The sequence below is a fragment of the Micropterus salmoides genome, unplaced genomic scaffold, assembly GCF_014851395.1.
Source record: "Micropterus salmoides isolate LMB-PRFRI ecotype aquatic unplaced genomic scaffold, ASM1485139v1 Ms_hic_scaffold_18, whole genome shotgun sequence".
Classification (NCBI taxonomy): domain Eukaryota; kingdom Metazoa; phylum Chordata; class Actinopteri; order Centrarchiformes; family Centrarchidae; genus Micropterus; species Micropterus salmoides.
Window position 1 is genome coordinate 13,730,641 of NW_024040928.1, and position 16,201 is coordinate 13,746,841.

The window sequence follows — 16,201 nt, forward strand, 5'->3', positions numbered from 1 at the left end:
AGTTGGATGTCTTGCTCTTTCAGCCTTCAGTTTGCCACCATCACAACAAAATCTCATCAATTGCCTCTTTCTTGTGGTAAGACTTGTCACTCAAACACAGGATAAGCAGGGAGTTCTCAATTGCTTCAACACTATAACCAGGCTTTTGAACAAAAATTTCAAAAAGATAACTCCATTTTTCAAAAAGAACACCCATTTCTCTAAACTCTACACACAAATCTCTCCATTTGTCATTGCCTACACCATGTGGTCATTGAGAAAACACTAACATTCAGAAGTCAGCATAGGTTGAGCTCAGTTAGCACACAACTACCCAGGTGGAAACTCAAACAGTCATAATTGATGGTGAAACACACCAATCAGAAGCCTCAGTAGATATATAAAAGGGCCAGAGTCAGTTCAGTTGTGGAACAATGGATCCAGAGAAATCTGAAGGAAGAGGTGCAGGACACCAGAGAGGAGGAAGAGGAAACGCAGTAGTAAGAAGTGAAGGAAGAGGAACAGTAGGAGTTGGAGGTGAGATGGGATAGGAGGAAGATGAGGAGGCGAAGCAGGAGGAGGGTGGAGGAGGAATAGGGAGCAGGAGGAGGTGGAGGACAAGATTTTCTGGCCTGTCGTCCCCGACCAAAGAAAAGACGCTGGGACAGAATAATTAGTTGTTTGGTGTGTTGTGCTGTATAGTACACTAAGGAATAAAAAAAGCAAATGTATACATGTATTTGTTGTTTCTTTTGTTGTGTTCATCATGTGAAAATGTTTTTGAGGGGGAGAACCACAAGCAACATTACTTAAAACCAGTTTTTGTAGTATTGTTTTAAATTTATCTCACCGGTGTGTAAGACTGTTGTAGTGTGTGTGTTTTTGAGGGCTTGTGTGTTATGTCTGAGAGCAAAGCTTGGTTTTTCAGCAAGATTGAATGGTTTTGAGTGGAGAACTTCATTTTGACCTGAAAATAGGATGTTTGGGGAATTGGGTGAGAAGTTTTGGATTTGTGTTTAGAGTTTAGAGAAAAAGATGCATACTTTCAAGAAATGTGTGTCAGCAATCCAGAAAAATTGTAATAGCAGCAGCAGAAAAGAATGTTTTGACATGTTTTTTATGTTTTTTTTTTTTTGACATTTATGCTGATTTTCGGCAGACTTTGATAAGAAGATTGATCGATAATAAGATAATTGACCACTCTCATTACTGTCTGTTAATTGTGAAGCTACAACCAGCAGCCGGTTAGCTTAGCTTAGCGCATAGACTGTAAACAGTGAATCCACCTACTAGCACCCCTTAAGCACCATTACAGCCATCTTTGGTTTGCTTAATTCGTACAAAAAATGTAAAAACGTCAATTTGCTATTTTACTGGGGGTTATGTTTGAAGTTTTTGTACAGATTAAACAGACCAGATAAAATGTTGTGTAATTAGTTGGCTTTAGAGGTGCTGGCTGTTTTCCTCTGTTTCCAGTCTTTCTGCTAAGCTAGGCTAACTGGCTAAAACAGTCGTATTGATGTTCTTGTCAAACTGTCAACCACAAAATGTCGAATTATTCCTTTAAGTGTTGGGAATATGACAAGAATTGGGTATCTCACACTACACAAGAACTTATGTAAACAGTTGGGAACAGCCCGGGCTCCCACAGTTTTGGGTATGCGTGAAGACATGAGCGTGGGGGTCATGAGGTTTTGCATGTGAGAGTCACTGTATCCCTGTGTCCCTCTCCATCTGGAGGGCCTGAGGTGGCGTGTCATGAATGACTTTGCTGAGAGTGAGATTTTCATGCATGAGCTCCATCTTTATGTGGGCTTATCGCTGCTGAAAGCCTCAATTCCTTTTGACTGAAAGGCTGCCAAAGGAGCTATCACATACTTTTCCTAACAACCTGCTGGTGATAAAGGTGGTTTCATTTCTTTTTGGATTATATATTAAGTATTACAATGAAATAAATGCTATTCAACTTTTTTTTTTAAAAGCATGAAACAGTTTGTTCCAGAGAAATTGAAAAACAAAAAGTTCTTTGTGCTTGTTTAGATTCAAGTTCTGCCCAACAGCTGTCCCTGGAATTTGCCATTTTTTGAATTTCATGCCCAAACCATCTCATTTGCATGACAAAATTACTTGACAGGCATAAAATCAGGCACTATCTCTGCTGCTGAAGCATGAAGACTAGATACTGCAGGAAAAGCCACAGTCCTGATGCAAAATTAGGCATCATGTTGAGAGTTTAAATAAGCAGTTGGTTTAAGCTGATTTGGACAAAACATGAAAATCTTTGATAGTATGGTCTCCATTCAGTTTAGGGAAATTATGGTATGTGAGAACTTTTCTCCAGTTACATTTTTATGTAAGAGGGATGCAGCCACTTAATTGCCTTTACCTTTCCTCTGCCAAGAGCTTTTTTCTCTCTGATGTTTTCAACTGGGAACATAGCTTGCCATCCTGTTTCAGGAATATAACAGATGTAACACCACAGTGATGCAGTTCTCACCATGACTGAGCTGCAAGCTCAAGCGTGAATAGCTGACAGAAACCTCACCAAGGTGAACCACAGTGTGAAACTGGCAAGAATCCCAGACTGCATCTCACGCCGAGCCTTTGTGTAGGAGTGTCTCGACACATCCCGTCTCAGCAAAGATTTACTGTAAGGATGAGACACTAAAACACCGCAGCCTAAAGAAGAACACAATAAATAAAGAAGCTGCAGTTTTTTAAGTGATGGTTTATTCCCCATTCTAGTCCTTTTTTTTGTGTGTGTGTGTGTTGGGGGGTGGGGGGGTGGGGATGCTGACCTGAATGGTGTCATTACAAAATTTCCCATTTCCTCATTTGGTTAAAGTTATAGCTTTGCAAAGAGTCACACTCTATGATTTACTGGAAAATGTTTCACCAGCAATAACACATTTTTTATGGGGTGGAAATGAGAGCCGAATCACTGTTTCTGTTGGAGAAACAAGGCAAATTGTAAACTCATGAGGCTTTAAGCTTGACCACACAATTAAAGCCCTGGAGTGTCGAGGCACTGATTCTGACTATGTTGGTTGTTGGAAAATAGATTTATATGGTCAGGGGAACACTTGGAACAGCTCCTGGACACTTATTAAACCTACCTAGGTGCTAAAAATAGCTTTTTACACCATAGATTTCTATGTGGGATATTAATTTGGGAGAAAACCCCATGCTTGCAGATTCCTTTTCATTTTGGATTATGTTGTGTGCTTTGTGTAAGATATGGCTAGTGGGCAGCAGGGTATTGAATGTGAATCAAAAGTTGGTTTTTATATACAGTATCTCAAAAGTGAGTACACCCCTCACATTTTTGTGTATTTACAAAAAGTATTTGATTATGAGACATTATATGAGATATTTGATCTTTTCTTGTGTTAACACTGAAGAAATGACACTTTGCTACAATGTAAAGTGGTGAGTGTACAGCGTATATAACTGTAAATTTGCTGTTCCCTCAAAATAACACATCACACAGCCATTAATGTCTAAACCGCTGGCAACAAAGGTGAATACACCCCTTAGTGAAAATGTCCAAATTGGGCCCAATTAGCCACTTTCCCTCCCTGGTGTCTTGTGAATTGTTAGTGTTACAAGGTCTCAGGTGTGAATGGAGAGCAGGTGTGTTAAATTTGGTGTTATCGCTCTCACACTCCCTCATACTGGTCACTGGAAGTTCAACATGGCACCTCATGGCAAAGAACTCTCTGAGGATTTAAAAAAAAAGAATGGTTACTCTTTTTAAAGATGGCCTAGGCTATAAGATTGCCAAAACCCTGAAACTGAGTTGCAGCAAGGTGGCCAAGTTCAACAGTACAGCTTCCACTCAGAACAGGCCTCGCAGTGGTCGACCAAAGAAGCTGAGTTCACGTGCTCAGCGTCATATCCAGAGGTTGTCTTTGGGGAATAGACTCATGAGTGCTGTCAGCATTGCTGCTGAGGTTGAAGGGGTGGGGGGTCAGCCTGTCAGTACTCAGACCATACGCCACACACTGCATCAAACTGGTCTGCATGGCTGTCGTCCCAAAAACTTGGATTACTGGTTAATGTCCTGTGGTCTGATGAGACCAAGATAAACTTATTGGGTTCAGATGGTGTCAAGTGTGTGTGCTGGCAACCAGGTGAGGAGTACAAAGACAAGTGTTTCTTGCCTACAGTCAAGCATGGTGGTGGGAGTGTCATAGTCTGGGGCTGCATGAGTGCTGCCAGCACTAGGGAGGAAGGTCCCTAACATCCACAAGCTCTGTGATGTTGTCAGAGGGTTAAGGCAGTGCTGGAAAATAATGTTGGCCACAAAGACAGTTTGGGCCCAATTTGGACATTTTCACCTAGGGGTTGTACTCATTTTTGTTGCCAGATGTTTAGACATTAATGGCTGTGTGATGTGTTATTTTGAGGGGACAGCAAATTTACACTGTTATCCAAGCTGTACACTCACTACTTTACATTGTAGCAAAGTGCCATTTCTTCAGTGTTGTCATGTGATAAGATATAATCGAATATTTACAAAAATGTGAGGGGTGTACTCACTTTTGTGAGATACTGTATATTTGAAGCTAATATATTGTTTTTATTTGTTCAGTGAATTAAATTATTTTTAGCCACTTGGGGGCAGTTAAAACAAGCTGTAGACACAATATTGGCATTACTTTTTAAATTCATATGGGAAGCTAGCAAACAGTTGCCTATTAGCACATCCAGCAGATATAGAGCAACATGCACTATAAGTATTAATTTGGAGTTGTGCTTGTGGGCATGTGTTGAACAATTTCAATATTCACTCTCCTTTCAGCTCCGTTTTTGGTCTCCACCAACTCCTGAAGGAAATATCCGGCTCTTTAGCAGCTAAATGTTCCAATGTGTGCAGCTGGTTGCAGCATAGCCATATAGCTGTTGACTTTGTCTGCCATTTGGTGCTGAGCTGGGAGCATACAGTGGATTTATCATAGATTTATTTATCTGAAAACAGCAAATAAAATGAAAAATTGTTCATGAGAGGGGTGAGTGTCCACCAAAACAGTTTACAGACTAAAATGAAAACAATGAGTTGAAAGAAGCTTAAAGGGCTGTAGAGCTGAGGAGAACTGAAATCGGGTGATACTTCGTGCGTTAACCACTACGAGCGACTCCTTTCACATCACAAGTAGTCATGTCATCCATCGTTAACATTAAAAAACACTGGTGTTTAAGTATTTTGATTCATGTTTGACCAAGACTTGACAGTATCACAATAGCAGAAAGTCTAGGAAAGTTATGGCATGAAGTGAAATTTTAATAAAAATGGACTGCAAATCAGTTTTTCTTCAATAATTGTCTAATACATCTATTTGAAGTTGCCAATCTAGTGTAGTCCCAGGTTCACATTTAATCCACTTACCATTATGGCTAAAACCAAGTCTTTATTCCTGACTACAATAATCTTTTCAGTGAAACAAGTAAACAGCCATCTGATTCTTCTTCATGAGGCATGCAAGGTGATAAAGTCACTATAGAGGCACTACAGGGGCTCCAGCTGTTGTTGTAAAGATAATTGGCAAACTCTTTATAAAACAGCATGGGATCTTTTAATGATTTAATTAAACCAACTATCTATCTAATAATTACATGCTTCGAACGAGGCACTGTAATTAGTCATTTTGTTCTGGCTAACACTGGATTAAGACAAGAGTATACGGGAGGCCAATTAGGATTCCGTCACATGCTGTGAGAAAGCACGGTTCAATTACACCGAGACCATCAGAAAAAATCATTTACTCTCCTTCTGTATCGAAACAATGAAGCAACATTGTCACAAACAGATAAACTAACCAAGAATGGTTTGCTTGTGAGATCATAAGCTTCTTGATTACCTCAACCTTTTGTTCAAGACACAGCGCCTCAAGCCAAAGTGGCTAGCTGAACCCAGGTGTAGTGTTCCAGTCTACATGCACTCCCATACCTCTTCTCACTTCCCACAACACAAGACAACCCAGACAATGGGCGTTTGATTCCAGTTGGTTTTGTACTTTTAAACTTACTGAGAAAAATAAAAGTAGATCTGTGAAGGAAATAGTTTAAAAAGTGAGCAGTGAGTGGCCCTATGGAATGTGCTCAACTCGAACTCTCCTGCCAATTTCTGGTCCCCTGACACTCACAAAACTAATCCCCTAACTTTGAAGGCAGCAGCTTAGGTGCATCCAAGCAGATGATCAGTCAGAGAGGATCATAATCAGATTACGAAACCTTCACCTCTTTTGTCAGTTTTGGTGTATGAAAGTCAAATTAAATGAGGAGGTTAGACTCACATCACACTGTTGATAATGCAGCAGACAGCTGTAAAGGCTAATAACCATGTTTTATCAAGAGACATCACGATGCTTGTAATTTTACAACACAAACATACAATCGGTGTAAAGTAGCTGTTATTTAATAACCATGATTTGCTCAACAACTGTAGTTACAGTTCATAATTATCCGCCTGTGAGTGACAGACAGTTGGTAGCAGTACTGCAGTGTAAAGGCACAATGACAGATAAATGTAATGTCACCAGACATAAGATGGCCTGCAGGAGAAGAACGAAAAATCATAAATTTACATCAGCCATAAGCTAAATGGCTTTGTCAAATACAGTCCCCACTCAATCGCTTAAACTGAGTGAGAATTTTTGTTTTTACAGCATTTTCATGGTCAGTTTGAATAAGGCAGAATGATATAAATGAGTAAACACTGATAACAAATGATAGTGTAAAACAAAGTGGTACACAAATCTTATTGAAAAACAAAATTATACATAGGAAAATGTTCCACTCTCACAGCAACAAACAAACGTGAAATAAATGAAGTTCTCTCTGTGGTGGATGAAGCTGATTGACCTAATAGTTATACAAAAGCAGAAACCAGTACAGCCTCAGTCTTAACTTTGTAAAACATGTTACACAGGCCTCTGATGGATTCTCCAAAGTCGTTGAGGGTATTCAAAACAGACTGAAATATTCACAGACTCTGGAGATTTTCGCTACATTGCTGACAGCAGTGGCAGATACTGCCAATATACAAGTATAAAAACCAAAGAAACTTAAAATATTATCAGAGGCTATGAATCCTTCTGAAAAACAGCCAACTGACTGCACGTCATCTACAGGGTCTGCATAAGTGCATTTGTTGACTTCATGTTTTTGTGGTAATAGGTTGAGGTTTTCCTTGAGTGTGTAGGGACTATGGAACGTCCTCTTGACAATTAGAGGAAAATAAAATAACCAAATCTTAGGTCAGTGCTAAGGACCACCTTCATCTGATCCGTTCAGCTCATGCCTACTGTTCATTTGATGGATTTAAGGCTTCAACTCTGTGTCTTCGGCTCCCTTTGTTCACCACGTCAGGGCGTCACTCCCTCCTGGTCCATACTGCAGCCGAGAGCCTCAATGTCATTACTGATATCAGTGATCATGCGGTCCCATTCGTCTCCCTCAGAGGCCTCCTGGCCCTCGTCTGACGCAGCGCTTCCTTCGGCCGCTCCGTTGCCGTTGGTGGTGGAATCGGAGGCGGAGCTGGCGGTGCGCCGGTAACGACCAAAGCTGTCTGTAATGATGCCTCGGCCGTCCTTCACACCAATGGTCTCGAGGAAATTCTCAAAGTGTTGGCTGTCCTTCTCTGGTATGAAGGGACGCAGGCCTGCAGACACATTATAATGCATATAGTCACAGACTGTGTGATACAACATCTGTCTTTTTAGCACATACTGTATGACAAATATGTCAAATCGAATCATGCCTTTGGAAAATTACCCCTACATGCATACATGAATATAATTTGTTAAACACATTTTTAAGTTGGAATTTTACTAGTATGCTTGTGGTGCTCTTCTGCTAAAATTTTTCATTAGATCAGTTTTCACACAAAACAAAACTAATCCCAAACAGCCCGACCTTAATCTTAAAAAGCTCACAAAACATGAATCAAAGAGTCTTCTGACTGATTGTAAAGTCCAGTGACTTTGACAATTCCGGCTTTCAGAAACACATTTTGGTTACATACAAACAAATGTTCTAGTTGTAACTGTACAACAACAGCCTACTGCTTTTCTAATCAAATGTTGAGCTTGAACTTTTCCAGACCTTGTTGAGATTGCTGACATGGAGGTCTAGCTACACAAGATTGCTGTATCTTAACTAATGGGGAATTAGAGTGGTCTTACCAAGTAGAAGGAACTTCCTGCTGTCCCCATACAGTTGTCGCAGGTTAATACAGAACTCATGAATGGAGGCACCGTTTCGGTATTCGTGGAGCAGGGTAGCAAACTGCTGGATCTCCTGTGATGAAAGCTTTGTCCGCAACTAGAAGGAGAAGAAAATGTTGAAAAATCAAAATGAGAATTAATACAGCTTGGAAAAAAGGTCTGCTTCTCAAAATCAGAAAGGGACAAAGAAAGAGGGTGAAATCGCCATACTGTGGTCATGTAGTCCTGCAGCAGCTCTGCAGCAGTGGTGCTGAGCTCTCCTTCACTCGCAGTCTTTGTCTGAGGGGATGCTGGGGTGGAAGCTGATGGAGAGTTTTCTTCTGCCTCCATCGAGCCCTGAAAAGGACTGAGAGTAGAATACACCCCTTGTAAGTGAGAGTAAAGAGTAAACCACTTTGAGACGTGTCAAAATTCTTTCTTCATCACTTTTCCCAAACCTATCATCAAAGTAACTCTTCAACCATGTACTTACAATGTGCTGGCTTCCGAGTCAAAGACCTCCTTAACGTCCACTTTTGAAGAGTCATCTGCAAAATAATAGCAAAAAATAGTACATATTTAAAAATTCATATCGGACTTAAGGTCTTAAAATCCAGCTGCTTGAGAAGAAGGTAAAACTCCAAAGACATCCAGAAAAAGTGTCTCATTTTTTTTTTGTCCTCACCACTGTATAGGGAAAGGTGTCTGGTAGGTGTAGTTGCGCCATCAAAAATGGCTCTGTCCAAGAAGTCAATGGTTGATTCTGTGTAAACGATCTGAAAGACCTGGCTGAGCAAAAGGCACAGCTCCTCTGCTGCTGCCTGAAAGAGGAAAAAAGTTAGCTATTAATAGTTTACTCTTCTGCAGAAAATAATTCATGACTCTCTGTGATATCATAGACTAGAAAGACGCTATACAAATACGGAGCATTTACATTTATTTTTACATTATCTTGACATCTTGCAATGTCATTTGAAATCACCCCTGTGTGAGACTGACAAGTGCATCATGATTATCTGAATTCTGTTAACTTCACTGGAATTTACCAGTTGTGGTCTTTAAACCAGTAGGAACACATTAAACAGACTTCAGGCTGTGGTTAGCCCCAAGTTTGTTTCATTACTCTATATTTCAAAAATATAACTGCTGGTAACTAGAAGTCAGTGTCTGCCTCAATGTACCAACAAAACAGTTTTCTTTGATGTTCATTTCTGTGGTTGATTCAGGTTACATTCCAACACTTACAGCTGCAGTACGCAACAATTTAACATAAACAATGCAAAACCTTCCGTGTCGCCTTCTGCTGCTTGTATCACCCCGCTATGCCCCTCCCACCAAACCCACAAGTTTGTACGGAAGCAAAAGGAGCTAGTTGCCCTGCGAAAACCTCATCCCTTGTAGGACTTGCTCTCCATGGCAAGAGCCTCGCCAAGACCTCGCTCCCTCTCGCTGCTCAAAGACATCTCTGCAGCGCTTTGCAGCCCCAGGGAAGTGCGCCATCTTGTTTTTTTGGAACCACAAGTGCACATTTTTGGATAAGAGGGTGGAGCTGGACAGCTGCTACACATGACAGTTTGCTGTGGTAGTGAATCAATCGCAAGGTAGCCACACCTTCAGGCATACCCTGCTTTATCGTCTATTTTACTCTAAATGGGACCATAATTTACTAAATGAACATCATGCTGTATTGAAGAAGATAGGAAACTTGAGATTGAGACCATAAACTCATTAGTTAAGTGTGAACTGAGGTAGTAATTCAAGTGAGAAGTAGGGCCATTCTCTCAGACTTCTACAATCTGGCGTCTTTTTGCAACCAGTGGAGTCGCCCCCTGCTGGCCATTAGAAATAATGCAGGTTTAAGGCAAATCAAAATTGGATTCACTTTTCAGACCTGTACATTACGCTTGGTTGGCAAACATTTTTTGTACTATACTCTGTTGTTGGCAAAGAAAGTATGGGCAAGTTTTTTCATTGCTGACTGTACTTTCTCAGCCATTGTGTTTGCAAGGCTCCTCCTGAAGCCGTGCACTGAAAATAATATGCTTGACTGAGTAGGAGCATGCACTAGGAAGGGGGGCTGCACATGAGCAGTGACTGACAATGCGTTAGAGACTGCTCCTAGTTGTGTTTGTTCAGACATGGTGGATTCTTATAAATACTATTAGGAGCACTAGAAAGAGCTAGAGTTTTTATTGAGTGGAATAGTGTGACATCATTGGTTGTTCTGCGTATTGTGATATCCAACTGTGTGCTCGTGCAAGAGATAAAACTAGAGTGGGACCCACTGTTAGAAAAACAGGTCCATCTCGCTAATACAGGTCTAAAACTCCACAGGGAACCATACAGCACTGCAGAAAACCGTACAGTAGTCTCAGAAAATTCATTTGGTGAACACTTTGGTTCAAAAGGCATTGTTCTCACCTGAGGGACCTTACTGAAATAAATAAATAAACTGCAGATTTGTATTTGGCTGCTCTAAACATGCATGTGGTAAACACAGCCGCAGAATAATCCTGTACCTTATTATCAACGGCCAGCACGAGCAGACAGCAGACTTCCACAAGCACAGCTCCACTCTCCGATAAGGAGCTCAGGGTTTGAGACTTGTTGAGATCAGGACACGAGCTAGGACAAGGAGAACCTCCTGACTCCTGAGCTGAAAAACAGCGAAAAACACACAATTCAAACAACTGAATCGTTGTCAACTTAGCATTTTGGACATTTTGAAATATATGAATCCAAACCAGTCATTATCATTTGCCACATAATTTTACATTACTGTTAGTTCCTGTCCTGAAAGATGTCAGTTAAGCACTTGCTCTAAACTGGATGTAACAGTTAACTTTAAAATTAATCACTTGTCCTTGTGTACTGTCATAAGGACATAACCAAACAAAGAACCAGAGGGACCTGACAGCAACTTAACACTTGCAGAAACCTTTAAATATTAAGTTTGGTTTTTCACCTGTTTTGAGCACCACAAGGTGCAAAGAGTCATCTCTGATGTAGGAGACAGCAGCAATATCATGGATGGGCACCCTCAGGATGATGTCTTCTCCATCGCGCCATACAAGCTTTATGTTGTACGCTGACAAGCTCACCACTGCATCCTGCTCCGATGTCAGCTGGCCTGCCAACTGATGGGACTTCTGAAAATCACAGAGGTGTAAAGAGTGGGTAATAATTCCTGTTATGACAGGAATGATAAATACCAACGTGTGACTAGTAAATATTTATAGTGTTATGTTAATCTATAGAATAAAGCAGTCGAATGACATCGCTGTACTCCACTCTCCTTTAAATACCAGTCATGATCTGAAAGTTACCGCATAACCCGATGTATTTTTCTGTTACAATAATTAATAACATTTCCATTTAACAACATGTTACTGGCTAAAATAACCATGTAGGCTATATTAGATTTTAATGGGCATGGAATAATGAAATGTTACATGGCTTTTCTTTGTTTTGATATGGCATTAACTATCAGACATCATCTGTCCTGCTCTCTAAATATTGGCATCACCCATTGAAAAATGTCATCTGTATACTTATGTTTGCATGAAAAGAACTTAACTATTAAAGGAATTTTATTAAATCTATAAAATAGTTTTCAAAAAAGCAAGAGAAAAGAGAGTGAGCAGCCAACTCACTCAGATATTTACCCTTGCAGTGTCAATGAGCTGCAGCACTTCTGTGCGACTTGATGGGTTCAAGTATCCTGGAACTGATGTCAGCTGCCCCAAGTACTGGACAGGACACAACATAAACACACTTTTTACTACAAAAATTAAGAACAACAGCTTAGCATCATATAAATCATCATTTGCTCCTAAGTGAAAGGTACTACAATATTATTTATCTATGATCAGGGACTTTACATCTCTGCTAGCCACACTCACTTTGACCTCCTTCTCAATGTAGTCATTGAGCAGGATGTCAGGGTCGATGCGGTGGTCAGGCTGAGAGAGCGAGAAGGTGTGGAGGGCCCTGCGCTCAGCGGCTTTCTCCTGGGCCTTCTTGTCTCTCCCCTTCTCTCCTTTCAGGAAGACTCGCTTGAATGGAGACACGATACCAGGCTAGTGAATGAAAATAAAGAGAACGGGGTTGAGAGAAATTAGAAGATTGTCAAGCAGCCTTCCCAAAATTTGTGTGGATATTATGTAGCATTTCAGACTTTCTAAATTATAAACCATTGACATTATCTGTTTCTATGCAACAGTATATTATTATTAATTACTGGACAATTCATATTCACAACATCCACATGGTGTAGTTGCAATGGGCTGGCAACACAGTAAAGCAACTGCAAATGCAGCTACAAATTTAATGTCCCATCCCCCAAATAAACAAGCAGTAACTATGTCAAACTTCTTCTGAATGTGGTACTTATATGCCTTGTAATTTCTGCTGACCCTACTTCCCCTGACTGTGCTGGTAGCTGCAGAGTAAGATACAGTAGACGGACTCTTTGCGAGTGCAAATGCACAGCCCTCCGTGTTACCGAATATGTGGTGCTCAAATATCAACAATATCATGTGCAAAAGGAAAACTCAGCATTTTGCAATATGTAGAGGAGTTTGCAGTCAAAGTCGGTTTTAAACGAATGATGGCGAATTACATTTAAATCTCGAACATTAACCTCAAAACAACGACGAGAAGCTGCCACCGATGTGTCACAAGAGAAAAAATATTTCCTTCCTTTTCTCAAAAATATTTCTGTAATCACTTCAGAACCTCTAAAATAAAATATGAAATTATATAATTCTTTAGCCTCTGTATCAACTGGCAAAATGTCAACACTGAGAAAGCCTTAGAAAGCCTACCTCGTTCTCCATGAGCCCATACGCTAGAAGAGTCACCTATTCAACGGCCTGGCCACAGATGCTGTTACGCTCGCCTCACACCGTCTAAACACTGTCACCTGTTGCCTCCACTCACACACAGTGGCAGCTGCCAACCGGCGACAGACATACAAGATCAAACACGGCCTGGGTGTGTGTATGTGTGGGGTGTAACCCCCTCACAGAGGAAGGGAAGTGTCTCTCTGTCTATACACTCAAGCACAAGAACAGGAAGGGGACAAGCCACAACTTCCTGTGATGACACACGAAGTCGTGCTTTGAATATTGAAAAACACTTTTAAAAAGTGCTTCACAGATGTTGAAGACAGACAAAAGAGAGTGTGTGGCGATAATGACTTTTACTCCACATGATATTTTATTGCGATGCGATGATTGCTGCCTTCCATCACTGCTACACCACTAAATACAAGACAGTGTATATTCTGTTACACTGCAGAATCAATAAGGCAAAATATGTAGCGCCATAGGATTTATTTCCTTTATTCACACAACTTGTGAAAAGGTCAATGTAATAACTTGCTATTGCTGGCAATACCTACAATAGGTAAGCTATGCTGTGGTATCAGTGCATTATTTAACAGTATGTCAGTGCATTAACATTTTATGGCTTTTCCTTAGGAAATATGAGACAAGAGCTACTGTAATTGACCCCAGTAGATGGCCTTAAGATGAACAAGTGCCTCTTTTGGTGAAAGTCAGTTCAGAGGATGAAACATAAGTGAAGATACTGTATGACGTCTTTGTGCTTTGATGGCCTGGGAGAAAACAAGTACAGGTGGACTTTCAAACTTTGTGTAAGTGTAAGAGGAGTCTTGGTTTATTAGTGTTTGTAAAACATCATCACTCCCACTGGGCTGAAAGCAAGACAATGCCGTGTGTGGGAGTCAAAAGAGGGTTCACTCTGCTATATTGCTGTAAAGCTGGAAAATTCATTAACTTCTCCAGATACCTGACAGTTTCCAGACCTTCCTGTCTGCAAAATACCTACATTTCATGAAGTTCCAGAGATTCCACCCGACAAATAGGAAGCTTTTATAAATGAGAAAACAGTTGGCAAAGTGAAAGTAGCTTTCTATCTTGTTTTCATATTAAAGGGTTTGAGCTTTCACTTGAACCTGTGTAATAACACAAAACTTTGTAAAGTGATAAAAATGCTGTTCTCTATCTCCACCAAGTGGAACAAACAAGAACTGTATGTATTGGTGACACTGATCTCTCAAAGTAAAGATAATCAACTCTGATCAGTATGAAAGATGTCAAAAAAATTGGTCATAACTAGTTTGAAAAAGCTGTTCACTGAAAACATTAATTTGTACTGAGATAAAACGGAAAAAAATTAACAATTGTTTCCACCTAAGGATATCTGACTTTCCTAAAAGCTAAAATGCTGCTAGGCAAGTGTTTAAATATGTTTACTGCAGATCTACATAGAAATTACCTAGGCAACCTATCATTTGTGTTAAGGTACTTTGAGTGGAAGTTTGAGTTTTGCCTTATCAAACTAAGCGCAGACTTTGGGTTAGATAATATTGCTGAGAAAAACATTTCCTTGCCCAAACAAACCTTCTTAACACTAGGATATCACTTCATTTCCGTTCAAAATTCCCTTCACATCATGAGTAGGCGGATTTAGATGAGAGGTAAAATTAGTGTTTTTGTCATGGAAAAATTAAGGAATGACCAGCACAATAATAACAAAGACGTGAACCTCAAGACACCTCACTTCTCATTATGCTGCTCAGACTGTGGAAACTTGTGGACGTCATGTCAAGCCAAGATTTGGTGGGTCCTGCCCTTCAGTTTCCTCCTGTGCCAATCAAATAACAGAGGGAAAATACCTCTTCTGTCTGTGGTAAGACACAGTAGGAAGAAAAGATCAAAGGAATGTCAGCTATGTGTCTGAACACAAAGACCCCTCTCCATATCAAACGGGATCATTAGGTAGTATGTGTATGTACTGCATGTGTGGCAGAGGGCAAGATGGTTGTCACAACCATGTGTGAGTGCTGATTCCCTTTAGCATGACTGACACTGATGACTGCTGCCTTTGACAGCTGATGTTGAGCACGCAGATCTTCCATGACCCACGCCTACACGTAACAACGAGGGTTATTACTCTGGGAAACTAGGTTTTGCGTTCATAGCCTTTTTGTGAATACTGACACTGCGGTATATCCAGCATCACCTTCACGTTAATTAATACAGCAATGGCCGATGATTTCCTATTAAGAACATTTACCACAACGAACACATACTAACTTGATATGTGAACACATTTTAATGGACTAACGTTAAGTGAACAAGATTTGTTGAAGGCGACATTGATATTAATAACGTTAGATTATAGATAAAAGCATCCTCACGCTCACGGTAACGTTTTAACTTAACTTGTAACGTTGACACTTCACTCGCTCTCTGTTGCGCATTAATTTAACTATGTTATGTTTATTTAATGTCCGGTTTTCCCCATTTAACACAACGGCAATCGATGGAAAATACAATAAACATGTCGGTGCGTTATCGTGAGAGCTTTGCCTCTGTCCGCTGATATTTACTTGATAGTTGGCTAAACTTAGCCAGCTAACGTTAACGTTAAGCTCAACTGGTCTGACTAGCTAGTAAGTTAGCATGATAGCTAATCAACTTGCAGTACAAAGTATGCGTAATTGCCCACCTTACCTTTTTCACTTTTTTCACATCATCCTCCATTTCTATGTGAAGGTCCTCTTCTTCATATCCAGGTCGGCGTGGAGATCCAGGTGAGACGAGACATAACTACCGAAGCTTTTAACCAGCACTCATCTGACAGTAGTTAGCTTGCTAGCCTAGCTTAGCCTAGCATTAGTAAAGTGATGCCGAATTTGAGCCGATAGCAAAAGCCATCCTGACTTTTGCCGTATTCCACAACCATTAGAAAAAAATGCCGGCGTGCCTCCAGTCTGAAAATGGTATGCTTCAGTGCTGCTAAAACAATTGAAGAGATAGTCTGTGATGAAGACAAACTCGGATAAAACAGGCAAAACTTTTCAATCGTGCCGCCATTTTGGGCGTTGAACTGTGGTCCAGCGTCATGCTTGGCTTTGCACAAACCAAAACAGCTGCTACTGTCAGTACTGTGTGTTACACTGATTATACGGCAGAGTGATAGAG

The 16,201-nt window shown here is 40.5% G+C and overlaps 1 protein-coding gene across 2 annotated transcripts; it reads right to left on the reverse strand.

Annotated features, from left to right (window-relative positions):
- Window positions 1–6,379: 6,379 nt before the first annotated feature.
- Window positions 6,380–16,117, reverse strand: ccm2 (CCM2 scaffold protein). 2 transcript variants are annotated; one of them, XM_038727050.1, is made up of 10 exons: window positions 15,731–16,117; window positions 12,089–12,265; window positions 11,852–11,935; window positions 11,152–11,335; window positions 10,706–10,842; window positions 8,872–9,007; window positions 8,680–8,734; window positions 8,418–8,553; window positions 8,166–8,304; window positions 6,380–7,642 (listed from the first exon to the last, which is right to left on the reverse strand). In XM_038727050.1, exons 1-10 carry the CDS (start codon window positions 15,758–15,760, stop codon window positions 7,347–7,349), a joined length of 1,374 nt encoding a protein of 457 aa, XP_038582978.1. In that variant the 5' UTR covers window positions 15,761–16,117; the 3' UTR covers window positions 6,380–7,346. The 2 variants fall into 2 exon arrangements, with proteins under 2 accessions (XP_038582978.1, XP_038582979.1); XM_038727051.1 differs by lacking the exon at window positions 15,731–16,117 and adding an exon at window positions 13,013–13,176.
- Between the last annotated feature and the right edge of the window lie 84 nt (window positions 16,118–16,201).